Source organism: Mycetomoellerius zeteki, unplaced genomic scaffold (assembly GCF_001594055.1).
Source record: "Mycetomoellerius zeteki isolate Tzet28-1 unplaced genomic scaffold, Tzet1.0 scaffold83, whole genome shotgun sequence".
NCBI lineage: Eukaryota > Metazoa > Arthropoda > Insecta > Hymenoptera > Formicidae > Mycetomoellerius > Mycetomoellerius zeteki.
Genome location: NW_017257862.1, coordinates 190,632 through 203,385, shown reverse-complemented (window position 1 = coordinate 203,385; position 12,754 = coordinate 190,632). Strand labels below are relative to the sequence as shown.

The window sequence follows — 12,754 nt, the reverse complement described above, 5'->3', positions numbered from 1 at the left end:
CTGTTGAGTCTGCTGAACGCAGCCATTGACAACCATATAGCGTTTCAAGGTAACTCTAATTGTTCAAGAATTAAGAAACAACAGACCAAACAGAAATATACAGACGCAAGTAATGCAATTGTATATCAACGAAAAATTAATAGTTGCAAAATATTTACTATCGTTGTTGGATTCTCTGAAGAAGGCTCGAAAACAAGCCGAAACATGTAAGATGTATCATGTATAACCGAATATAATAATTCGACCATTAAGAAATTGTTTATTGCGCACTATTTATCACGCTCGACTCCTATACCCCCTTTACCGTTTGTAATTTAGAGAAATTGAAATTGGTCATGGAAAATCAAGAAAAGTCAGGGAAAAATATAAAAGTTTAGAATTTTTTTGGACTTTGCTCACAATTTCTTTAACTGTTCTTATTCCAAATAACTTATAATTTTTTTAAATATTATACAGGGTGTTCCAGACCACTCGTACACCCCTCTTCGTAGGATAAGGTTCAATTAAAAATATGTTTAGGTAATAGTTTTATAGAGTTTAAAAAGATCTTTTTACTAGTTTTATCAGTTTGACTTGGCTAAACCATTTTTTCATTTTTAGCGTAAAAATGAAAGTAAAAGGAACAACCTCCAAAGAATTGATTTTAATTAGTATATGATGTCAAGATCATGTCCCTGAACAACATTTAAAAGGTTTTAATCATCAATCGAACACCTTAGATACATGCTAGCTAATGCTAGCAGTACTGTAATTTTCAAGCCTCATGACTCAAAAAGTCCTTAATGAAAAAATATTTTGTCATAGTGTTTTAAAAAGCTCTCGAGATAAGCTACAAAAACATGCAATAAAAAGTGAGGATTTCCATTTAAAAAAATCGATGTGACCTTAACCTGACCTTGGCAACACCAACATCACCCAAAGTCAAACTGATAAGATACTAGTAAATAGAGCTTGTTAAACCTTAAAATATATATTATCGTCTGAACATATTTCGTGTGCGTGCGTGTGTGTTAAAACTTATATATTTTATATTGGTTATGGAAAATTCTCCATTTTCATCTGGAAAACTTGAAATAGGGAATTTCAAAATTCATTTTCTGTGGCAGCCCTGATCAATCTTTCACTCCTCTATTTATAGCGTATTTTTGTACAATCTTGCAAATGTGCATCCATGAGTATGCTATATAGCGGTTTTTTTCTTATTTCCTAATTATAATTATTTCTATCACAAGCATACTTTCTTATCATGAGATATTCACTTCAATTAATATCTTTCAAAGGTGAAGTGCTTGAGCTAAAAACAATTACACTTCTCTCTAGTATTATATACTTCATTCTGCTTAATTATAAATAAACTTAAAAATCAATCATTGCTATTTTTATAGGAAATTCACATTATTATTAAACATTTTTCTTCACGAATTAAACAATATCATGAAATTAGATAGATAAACAGATCAGTTCCAATCACTCAATGATATAAGTGATGTTATTCTGGTTTCACGATATTGAGAAATAACTGATTGAATTTTCTTTTTGAAGACCTATGTAATCCTTCTTTGGCGGAAATAAAAAGTTCTTAGATTGTTCTATAAAAATTTCGAAACATCCAACAGAATCTACACGATGCAAAGCCGAAGATCGTATCATCGAACTTGGCGCTCGACAGCAATCATACTATGGTCGATATCAAGGAAGAGTTAACGTACATGAGCAGTAACGAAGACTTAAAGAAAGGTCACAATGATTACATCCTTAAAAGAATCCCAGCTGGTGCTGAGGCAACAGTCGTACTTGTCGGTGCCGTCGACTTTTTGGATCAGCCAACGATAGCTTTTGTTCGATTGGCCGAAGGTGTACTTATGCCGTCCATTACGGAGGTCACGATACCGGTCAGATTTATGTTTATCTTATTAGGACCGAGAAATGCAGATCTGGACTATCACGAAATTGGCCGGTCCATCTCCACTCTGATGGCAAACACGACATTCCACGAAGTCGCTTATAAAGCCAACGAGAGACGAGAGTTGCTTTCAGCTATTAACGAGTTTCTAGATGATTCAATTGTATTGCCACCTGGCAACTGGGAAAGACAAGCTTTGCTACCGTTCGATGAGCTTAAGGCGAAGAGTGAGGCTATCAGGAAACGGAAGGCGAAGGCGCTCGAAGAGAAAAGTAAACCGGAGCAAAATGAGGCAGCCGCAAAAAAAGGTAATTTCTCCAAGTAACTCGATAAACAAGAATTTAAAACTCGATAAAAGAATATCTTGATAATTAAATATTTGTTTTTCAATTCTTGCTTATCGATTTCGTTCTTTCATTTTTAATTAATTATTATCGTCTATAATGTAATGTATGTGTAACAGCTCTTCTCGCCGGCGAAGAGGAAAAGAAATCATCAGAAGACGATGACGATCCATTGCGACGTACCAAACGACCATTCGGTGGCCTCATCAACGACATTAAGCGTCGTTACCCTTTCTATTTATCCGATTTTAAGGATGGTTTGAGCTCATCTTGCCTCGCGGCAGCTATCTTCATGTATTTCGCCGCGTTATGCGGCGCCATCACATTTGGCGGTCTGATGAGCGATAAGACACAAAACGTAATAGGCATTTCCGAGACTCTTATTTCCGGTTCGTGGACGGGCGTGATAATGGCATTGTTTGGCACTCAACCGCTTTTGATTATCGGCACAACTGGTCCGCTGTTGCTCTTTGACGAGAGCTTATACAATTTCTGCTTGGCGAACGAGCTTGAGTTTCTCACCGTACGGGTATATGTTGGCGCCTGGATGGGTATCATCGCCCTGGCAATTGCCTGCGTCGAAGGTTCCGTTCTCGTGCGACTCTTCACGCGCTTCACCGAGGAGATCTTCACTGGATTAATTTCTATCCTTTATATCGTTGAAACGTTTATGAAGCTTTACAACTACTTCGTGCGCAATCCTCTTCTTCACGAATACAGCTTTGGACCGGACACCAACAATATAACTTATCCGCTCTACGTTGCTGAAATGAAGGTTACTAAATCACCATGGAATGGAACTGAAGAAATCTTGCGCTTCTACTCTAATGAAGAAAACGTTCGCGAACTTCTACCGAGTCATGATAGAATTAGGCTGCTAATTAATCAGCCCAATACAGCTTTGATGTGTACTATCCTTTGTTTGGGCACTTTCCTGGGCGCCTACTACTTGAGAATCTTTCGCAACAGCCATTACTTAGGCCGTAGTGCTCGAAGAGCCTTCGGAGATTTCGGCGTGCCTATTAGCATTGTCGTTTTTGTTCTGATCGACTATCTATTTATGGTAAAGACGGAAAAGTTGCTGGTACCCGAAGGACTCTCCCCAACTATACCCGGTAGAAATTGGTTCGTATCTCCTGTCGGATATGAAAAACCTATACCGCTTTGGATGGCTCTAGCTTGCGTGGTGCCAGCTTTACTGGTTTACATTTTGGTTTTTATGGAGACTCAAATATCGGAGTAAGTTTAAATTTAATTACATTTAATTAAATCACTTGCTTAATTGTTAAATATGTTTGCGTTTCTGATTAATCGTTCGTTTTGCAGATTGATTATCGATAAAAAGGAGCGAAAACTGCAAAAGGGCAATGGCTACCACATGGACATCGTGGTAGTGTGCCTGATGAATATAGGATGTGGACTGATGGGTGCACCTTGGTGTTCCGCTGCGTCGGTGCGCTCCCTCACCCACGTATCCGCCCTAACCGTGATGTCACGCACCCACGCGCCTGGTGACAAGCCGCATATCGTTGAAGTGAAGGAGCAAAGGGTGAGCGCCCTCCTGGTCGCGATACTTATAGGCGTGAGTGTACTGATGGCACCATTGTTGCGGCGGGTACCGATGTCCGTCCTTCTTGGTGTGTTCCTCTATATGGGGATTTCATCAATGAATGGCGTGCAACTATTTGACCGCGTCAAACTATTTTTCATGCCAGTCAAGCATCATGGCACGGCAAACTACGTACGCCGTGTGCAAACCTATAAGATGCACATTTTCACCCTCATACAAATCTTGTGCTTAGCCGTATTGTGGATTGTCAAAAGTACCAGAGCCGCCCTGGCCCTACCCTTCTTCCTTATTCTGATGATACCGTTGCGTGCTCAGATGAGCTATTTCTTCACCACTGCGGAGTTACGTGCTCTCGATAGTAAAGGATCCGAACACGAAGTCGAGGACGAGCTGGATTTTTACGAAGAAGCTCCTCTACCTGGTTAGACTGTGCCTTAATCGATTATTCAATGCCCCTCCTCTCTCCCCCCCTCCCCCTCCTCTCAACTCGTGTACCTTCCAAAATTATCTACTCATTACTTATCTCACATCTCTCAAAGTCCTTATCTACCACTAATTCGTAAATACAGAGTTCTATTACTTTCATCAAATTAGAATATATGTCGTCCATATATATAACGTCCATTAATAGAGTCCATTGATAGGCAGCTGAAAGCAATGTCATATATATATATATATATATATAAAATAAAACGTAAGTAAAGATATAACATATATGTACGTATGTAAATATATATGTATATATACATGTATATATATATGTATATATTATACACTCAACAGCAAAATTAAAGCATCACCTATTTTATCGCCCCAACATAGACAAATTTCAAAACAGTATAACTTCGTCAAAAATCATCGTATCGAGATGATAAAAAAGCATTTTATAGCTTGAAATCTCTATTTTCACGAAAGGTAATTGAGATTTCGATTTGACTGACATGTTACGGAGCTATACGGATACAAATGGAAATCCGTCAAATCTAAAAATTTTAAACGAACTTTATAAAGTTCCATGGTCTGAATTAAAAATAGTAAACAAATTTTTTGTTTACAGCTTTCGAAAGAGTGAACCTTTAATTTGTTTTTTTATGAAGCTTTGTACGATTTTTTTTCGTCGAGTTATTCAACATTAAAGGAAAAGGAGTCGTTTTGCTTCAATGTTGAATAACTCCGTGAAAAAAGATCGTACAACGTTCAATAAAAAATCAAATTAGAGGTAAAGATTCACGCTTTTGAAAGATGTAAATTAAATTTTTATGTGATTTTTAATTCACATCATGGAACTTTGTAAACTTTTAAAGAATCATTAAATTTTTGGATCATCTCATTTTTAAGGGAAAAGACTACTTTTAATTCTCAAAATTTATTTTCCTCCAAGATGCCTTTGCACTAGAAAATTAAATGGAAAATTCAACAAGGATTTAAACCTAGAAAATTTTGCAAAGTTAAACGATTCTATGGAGATGTGAAAAAATTTTTTACGGCTCAAATTAGCATGAATTAAAGCCCGCTCTTCAAAATGGCTCATTGAAAAATGATCTTTAATTTTTTGCCGTTTTATTGCGCTTTGAAAAACTTTTTATGAAAATGTTGAGTGTGCCGCCGGCATCAGCATAACCCAAAGTACACCATTTAATTTTCTAGTTCAAAAGCATCTTGAAGGAAAATCAATTTTGAGAATTAAAAGTAGTCTTTTTCCTTAAAAATGAGAGTCCATGGAGATTATTTTACGAATTTTTTTTACAAAGTTACCACAGTTCAAATATCGACAATCTTTTTAGCAAAAATTTGATGATCCTTTAAAAGTGTACAAAGTTCCATGGTGTGAATTAAAAATCACATAAAAATTTGGTTTACATCTTTCAAAAGTGTGAATCTTTACCCTTTTATTTGGTTTTTTATTGAGCGTTGTACAATTTTTTTTCACGGAGTTATTCAACATTGAAGCAAAACGATCCCTTTTACTTTAATGTTGAATAACTTGGCGAAAAAAAATCGTACAAAGCTTCATAAAAAAGCAAATTAAAGGTAAAGATTCATTCTTTCGAAAGCTGTAAACAAAATTTGTTTACGATTTTGAATTCAGACCATGGAACTTTGTAAAGTTCGTTCAAAATTTTTAGATTTGACGGATTTCCATTTGTATCCGTATAGCTCCGTAAAATGTCAGTTAAATCGAAATCTCAATTACCGGTCGCGAAAGTAGAGATTTCAAGAATAAAATGCTTTTTTAAACATCTCGATACGATGATTTTTGGCGAAGTTATACTGTCTTGAAATTTGTCTATTTTGGGAGAATAAAATAGGTGATGCTTTAATTTTGCCGTTGAGTGTATGTACACAGAAAGAATTTTCAACAGTCATTAGACTATTAGATTTCGTTTGCACAAAATTTTTCTTTTTTTGTTTTGCAGACTTTTTCCATAATTTTCATGATTCTTGGAACGCATATAAATATTTTATAAATGTTTAAAAAATATTTTAAAAAATTATAAATATTTTTATTTTTGTTGATAATTATTATAGTTACATCTGCTTATACATTTCAGTAATTTTTTAACGTAAAATTTAAATGTAAATAACCTGACTGTATTTCGAAATGCTTTAATTATCCATATATGCTTTATAATAACATAATATCTTTGCGTTTTTTAAATTAAGCGAAAAATCGATGCCTCTGACAGCCTAACGTTTGCACTTGATGCAATGTTCATTATCAAGAGTTTATATAATGGCACATGCGTAAGGATAGTCAAATGGAAATGTTACGAGAACAATGCTTGATTAGTGATAATTTCCAAGAAATAACATTTTCATAGATCATTCTTCTTTTCTTTCTTTCATGAATATATATGTACATACGTGTATATTCATGAAAACATATGTACATGTATATTCATCAATAAAACAGTATATAGTATAATTCCAAGGTGTTTACATTATTCCATTTGTTCCAGACTTCTATTACTACTTCTATTACTACTTTTATTATTAGCCCGCTAACTTCCCATTTTTCCTTGTGTAAAAGTGTTGCCTTTTGCGAAATGGATGCGCAGAATAACACTCTCACGTGTAGGAAAGAGATTCCAATAGATTAGATGGTCTAGTGTTTCTGCGATTGGTACAAAAGTATGTAGAAAGTATGCGCAGTATGCAAATGTACTTATTGTGCGATGTAGTATATACATTTTGGCGACCGATTTTAAATTTCATATAAACCATTAAACCTTGAAGTCACCTATTATTTAGAAATTCGTATAGGTATGTGTTAGGCTGTTGTCATCATTCCACACGTTTTTGTTTAACAAGATAAGATCCCCCTCCCACTTTGTTCAGATTCTCACCCAATGCCTCCCAGGTATCATGTTATTTTTATTAAATCATAGGTGAACATACACACAAGAATAAAATGATACTTGGATTGCTACTTGAGTGAGAATCTGAACATAGCCTTGGGAGAGGATTCCACAAGTTTTTTATTCAACAAGAGAAGATCTCCTCTAGAAGATCTTACCTTATTAAATAAAAAACATGTGAAATCCCTTCCAAAACCATGTTCAGATTCTCATCCGAGAGTATCCTGATTCTATAATTCTTAATAACTGTCAGTATCATTTTACTGTCGTTGCAGGTATTATAAATTGCATAGCGACTATATATCAATACCAAACTGTCATTAGAAGTTACAAAATCAGAGTATATACATATTATTTTATCTTTGTTGTTCACTGAATGTTAAACAAGCATAAAATAATATCTGGGAGACACTTGGATGGGAATCTGAACATAACCTTGGAAGGGAATTTTATCTTGTTGAATAAAAACGTGTGGAGTGATGAATATCGTAATATAGATACGGATTTCTAAATAACGATTCGAGTGATTTGGAGATTTAACGGTTTATATAAAATTTAAAACAGCCACAGACACAATTTCCTTTATTGAATCGAATTAAAGTTTCGAAGATATTTCTTTTAGTGACTTGGAATTATTCGAAGTGGTGTAAACGACTAACAATTACGATTATAATATCATTATATTATTAATTATTACGTAATGTTAAATGTAAAAAAAGATCGCTTTATTTTATTAATAAAAATATGAAATTTATCATGTTTAAAATTAATTCTACCCTCACACATACTACCAACATTTTTTTAGTCTATCGATCAATATTTGTCAACTGAGTAAACAATATAATAAGTAGCCCTTTTTTATTTTTTGGATATTAATAATTTATCTAATTGTTTAAATGAGACGAATATGGTTTCAAACGATGCAGAAAAGCAAGACATACGTTTAAAAAAAAAGAAAAGTCTTCTAACTGATATTTGTAGAATGTAGAATATATACACTTTAAAAATCAATATTGAAAGTACAGTACACGGAATTACGGAAGGAGATTAATTCTTGCGTTTGATGAAACATAAGATACGTCTATAATATAGGTGTAATAAAAAAAATTTAATCATATCACTACAAGTTAAAGATATAACCTTATATCCTGCAGAAATTTTCTTTTAAATTGAGATACTTGCATATAAAATAGAAATTTAAAAATCGTTATAATTATAAAGTAAACACTTATGTTTATTTTCGTAAAGTTTCATTTAAACTGATTGTACAGTTTGAAAAAAATTTACATTCTTTAATGAAAAAAGCAAGAATGTCAAGCCGCGTGTGCATCAAATGAGCATCTTATTGTAACTTTTACTTTTTTAAATATTTAGTAATATATAAAATTATAATAATTTAAAATTTTTAAATATTGAGATATGAGCATTTTTTCGCTAGGAAAAAAAGAGACGTCTAGGAAAAGAGCTCTAAAGCGTTCCCCATTGTATTCGATGTGTTTGTATACAGAGAACGGACTTTTCTAAGTCCTACATTTTCCTACATACACGATGTAAATAATTTCATCGTTTTCTATACGAATGATGTTAAAAGAATTCAACGTTTTTTTTTCTTTCTATCATTAAAAATCATTTGTATCATAAATATCGTAATCGTTATTTAAATGGCTTCGCCGCGAAGATTCGTGTCTACGCTAATAAAGCATCTATCACCTCGGCCACTGGAAAGTGCTACGTCAAACGTTAGGTAAGAAGTCAGAATTTTTATTATTTAAACTAAAGTCCACAAACGAGTAATAATTTATTAGAGTACGTCTAAGTCCAAAAACTCCAGATAACATTCACGAAAAAAAGATGGAAGATAAAAAGTTGTTGTCACCGTTCAATATCGATACTCCTAATAGAGTCGAACTACTCAAGAACGGTCTGCTGAGGAAATATCGTTCTGTGCTCGGAGCGGGTGCTTTCGGTACCGTCTACAAGGTACTTTATAAAGGTGCTTTACTGTAATTTTTCTTAATAAATTATGTTGTCAAATTTGTTAGAGATAATTGCATGAGAAGTGAAAAGGAATCCATAAATACGATTTAATACGATATTGTTACGTTTCTCAGGAAATCAAATGGCAGCCAAGATAATTCCACGCAAACAAAACGATGATGAAGTAATAAACTCGGAGAGACATGCGACTATCCTGCGACACGCAAATATTGTGAAAATATTGAGAATAGAACAAGGCAGTAGCTTATCATTGATAACAATGGAACTATGCGGCACGTCATTGAAGGACAGACTGCAGGAATCGGCACTGCCGAAAGAGAAGCGTGTCTCAATCTGGAAAGACATCGCTAATGCGCTTCAATTCTGCCATGATTCTGGCGTGATACATGCAGACGTTAAAGCAACCAATATTTTAATGGCAACTAATGGTCAAGCTAAGCTCACTGACTTCGGTAGTTCTGTACTAGTCAATGAACCGCATGTTTCAATAAGGCCACGAGTACGCACGCATATATGTAACTCGTTAAATATTCACTCAAAAATACTTTAATGAATTTTCTAATAGAATTACAGACACATGCAATATGATTCTTCTAATATTTTTCATATATCCATACATATATACTCATTAGACATGTGTTTATATGTAATGGCGAGATTTTTATTTTTTATGAATTCCATCACTCATATTGCATTGAATTAGTATACATTAGATTAGTGCACATTAGAGGCTTCTTTATACAAATATCTAAATGCAGTGGCATAATATAATCAACTTTAATAATGAAATAATATAACATGTATACTCTGTTAAGCAACAAGACAATATCATATCAATTAGATATTTAATGGTTCAAAATGTTTATATGCTTCTACTGTCTACATTTACTTTAACTTTACTAACTTATATAACAGCTTTAAATATGCACTAATCTAATATAATGCAAGTGAAAAATTTCGCTATTTATATAGTTTCCTCTCCTAAAAACTCATTTCTTTATTAGGGTACACCAGGCTATGCAGCACCAGAAGTGCTTCGAGGAGATGTACCTACATTCGCTACCGATATTTACTCCCTAGGAATCGTGGCCTGGCAAATGCTCTCTCGAGAAGTACCTTTCCATGGATTACATATGCATACCATCATATATATTTCTGTAAAAGGAACACGTCCTGAGGATGAAGCCCTTGATGATGAGTTCGATGGAAGATACAAAGAATTATTCAGAGCGGCATGGTCCCAGAATATCGCAGATAGACCCTCGCTCCATGAAATAATCATTAGACTTGATCTTTTGTAATCAATCAGTTAACGTTTATTTGGTCAATTAACCTTAAGCTTATAACGAATCTTACTTGCGATAAGTAATGAGGTTAATGCTTCATCACAATCTTATCAAGATAGAAATAAATCTGGTGCGCTCAGGATGATGTGGCTTAAAAGTCTTATGTATCTGGCATCTCACCACCAGGCACTAACTGCAGCAAAATAAACAAATTAAAAAAATTTGAGTTTTGCTTTCCATTTTAATTGTGTCAAAAATTATGATCTATTAGAAGTGTTGTCTCTCATAATTATTAAGGTACCTCCAGATGATATGACCAATGTATGCCAACATTAGCAAATATCATATACATACATGACATATATAATTATCTATTGAATGTAGCCAATATTTAACAAATGTGTGCAAAATTGGCGTATAGATTGGCCATATTATCTGGAAGCACCTTTAAGCTGATTCTACAATGAGTCGGCAGTCAGAAATATTAAGTCTTAACCTAAATAGTGACTATGTAGATGACATAAGATTTTTTGCGTCTACAAATTAATTGTAGCAAGTTGTTTAACTTAATTGAAGATGTAACTCCCCTAATGGGAAGGAATAAAGTCGAATTTGGTCAGTCTTAAGAAAATCGATAGTCTTAGGATATGTTTGCGGACATTGTTTGTTCTTAATTAACATTTGATAAATAAGGATGAGATGATTTTGACATGAGTATTGAATCATACAAGTTGGTTGCCCTGATGAAAATAAAAATTAGAGCGTAATCAGATGCAATGGGAAAGTAACAGAAGTCTAAACGAAACTTTTAGAAGATGAAAATTGGAACAATGAAATATAAAAGAAGCATTTAAGCTTCCTTTACATTTAGATGTTTTAATTTTCGTCTCCTAGAAATTCCTTTTACGTTTCAGTTACTCTCCTATTACATTACAATTCCCCTGTATGGATTTCCAACCCTATCCCATTACATTCGACTTACGCTCCAATTTTCATTTTCATCAGGGTGTTGGCCAACTTCACTGATTCATCGACTTAGGTCTATCGACTTATTGCAGAATCAGCATTGGGTATCATAGATACTATCGATAATGATATACCATAGTAATGTTGCTGCCATTGAGAAGAATCTGGTCCAACTTTGTAACTCTGCGACCTTCAGGGGTTGCCTCACTTTCTGTTACATCTTCCAGCAACATGTTAACAAAATCATCAAAACCTTGCAAAGTTCCTACAATCTCCTTGTCATTTTTCATAATAATGTGTATTCGAGAACCGATACACTTATCAACTAGTTCTAAAAGTAATAATATATAATTTATTCGCATAAGATAACAAATATCCAGCAAAAAATTATTGGTATAATTTAAAATATGAACAAATTCATTTACCCAAAGGTAATAACGTAGACGGATTGGTGCTAACTGAAGCAGTCATGACGATTTATACAATGAAATAGTCATCAATCAATATCAAATATATCAATAGGCATACAACAATATAAGCACTGACGAGATACTATTAAAGACCATCAACCCTGGGTAAATTTTCGTCCACACACAAAAAAAAAAAAAGAGCTCGGAGATAACTGAAAACCGCTGACATTATCGACAAATGATATAAGATTGCGATTATTAATATAAATATTTAGCTAATGCATTATTAAATTCATGACTTTTTATTATATAAATGCTCCATAAATAAGTATATATACTTAGTTGCTTTCCATTTACACCGATTCTTAAATAATTTTCACTTGTGACGTCATAACTCAGTTGAATGCGTATTCCCTTTGCATTCTGAAAAGTGCGATTCAACTGAGTTTTTACTTATAATCTACACAAATGTGCTTCAGTGAAGGTTTGTTGCGTCGCAAGCTCCAACATGCTCCAACATGCTCCAACATGCTCCTACCATAGCTCCTACTCACTCAAGCGCGTTGGAGTGAGTAAGAGCATAATAGAAGCATATTGGAACATATTGGAGCATGCGACGCGAACAAACCTTAAGGCCATCACACGTACAAAAATTGTAGTCGTAATCGTAAGGTTGCAAGCAAATCAATCAATCACAATCAAAATTACGATCTCGCGTTTTAAAACGCTCGACTGTGATTGGCCGATTTGCTTACGGCCTTACGATTCCAATTAAAATTTTTTTACGTGTAAAGCTGACTCTACATTAGTCGTATCGCAATGTCGCAAGCGTTATGGTCCAATCAGAGTCGAGCTGACGTTAATTGGACCGCAACGCTTGCGACGCTGCGATGCGACTAATGTAGAACCAGCTTTACG

At 34.2% G+C, this 12,754-nt stretch overlaps 3 protein-coding genes across 10 annotated transcripts in view; 2 read left to right on the top strand and 1 right to left on the bottom strand.

Annotated features, from left to right (window-relative positions):
- Ae2 (anion exchange protein Ae2) overlaps positions 1-4,480 on the top strand; it is a 43,064-nt gene extending 38,584 nt beyond the window's left edge. For all 8 annotated transcript variants that reach the window (XM_018459533.1, XM_018459528.1, XM_018459529.1 and 5 more), the window contains 3 exons: positions 1,617-2,211; positions 2,367-3,486; positions 3,574-4,480. In XM_018459533.1, the coding sequence (XP_018315035.1) occupies positions 1,617-2,211; positions 2,367-3,486; positions 3,574-4,243 (2,385 nt within the window). In that variant the 3' untranslated portion in view covers positions 4,244-4,480. The remainder of the gene's footprint in view (positions 1-1,616; positions 2,212-2,366; positions 3,487-3,573) is intronic.
- A 4,357-nt stretch (positions 4,481-8,837) lies between these two features.
- On the top strand, positions 8,838-10,475 carry Mos (proto-oncogene serine/threonine-protein kinase mos). The gene is made up of 4 exons (XM_018459495.1): positions 8,838-8,920; positions 8,982-9,169; positions 9,288-9,673; positions 10,179-10,475. Exons 1-4 carry the CDS (start codon positions 8,838-8,840, stop codon positions 10,473-10,475), a joined length of 954 nt encoding a protein of 317 aa, XP_018314997.1.
- A 63-nt stretch (positions 10,476-10,538) lies between these two features.
- On the bottom strand, positions 10,539-11,962 carry LOC108730037 (U6 snRNA-associated Sm-like protein LSm5). The gene is made up of 3 exons (XM_018459496.1): positions 11,852-11,962; positions 11,561-11,757; positions 10,539-10,653 (listed from the first exon to the last, which is right to left on the bottom strand). The coding sequence occupies exons 1-3, from the start codon at positions 11,895-11,897 to the stop codon at positions 10,621-10,623; spliced, it is 276 nt and encodes a 91-aa protein (XP_018314998.1). The 5' UTR covers positions 11,898-11,962; the 3' UTR covers positions 10,539-10,620.
- Positions 11,963-12,754: the final 792 nt, after the last annotated feature.

Excerpts from the sequence above, each read along its gene's own strand:
- Mos (XM_018459495.1), top strand. The coding sequence starts at position 8,838 with ATGGCTTCGCCGCGAAGATTCGTGTCTACGCTAATAAAGCATCTATCA. Across the intron at positions 8,921-8,981 it reads AGTGCTACGTCAAACGTTAG|AGTACGTCTAAGTCCAAAAA; the intron begins GTAAGAAGTCAG and ends ATAATTTATTAG. Across the intron at positions 9,674-10,178 it reads ATGTTTCAATAAGGCCACGA|GGTACACCAGGCTATGCAGC; the intron begins GTACGCACGCAT and ends TTTCTTTATTAG.
- LOC108730037 (XM_018459496.1), bottom strand. The coding sequence starts at position 11,897 with ATGACTGCTTCAGTTAGCACCAATCCGTCTACGTTATTACCTTTGG. Across the intron at positions 11,758-11,851 it reads GTCTACGTTATTACCTTTGG|AACTAGTTGATAAGTGTATC; the intron begins GTAAATGAATTT and ends TATTACTTTTAG. Across the intron at positions 10,654-11,560 it reads ATGGCAGCAACATTACTATG|TTAGTGCCTGGTGGTGAGAT; the intron begins GTATATCATTAT and ends ATTTTGCTGCAG.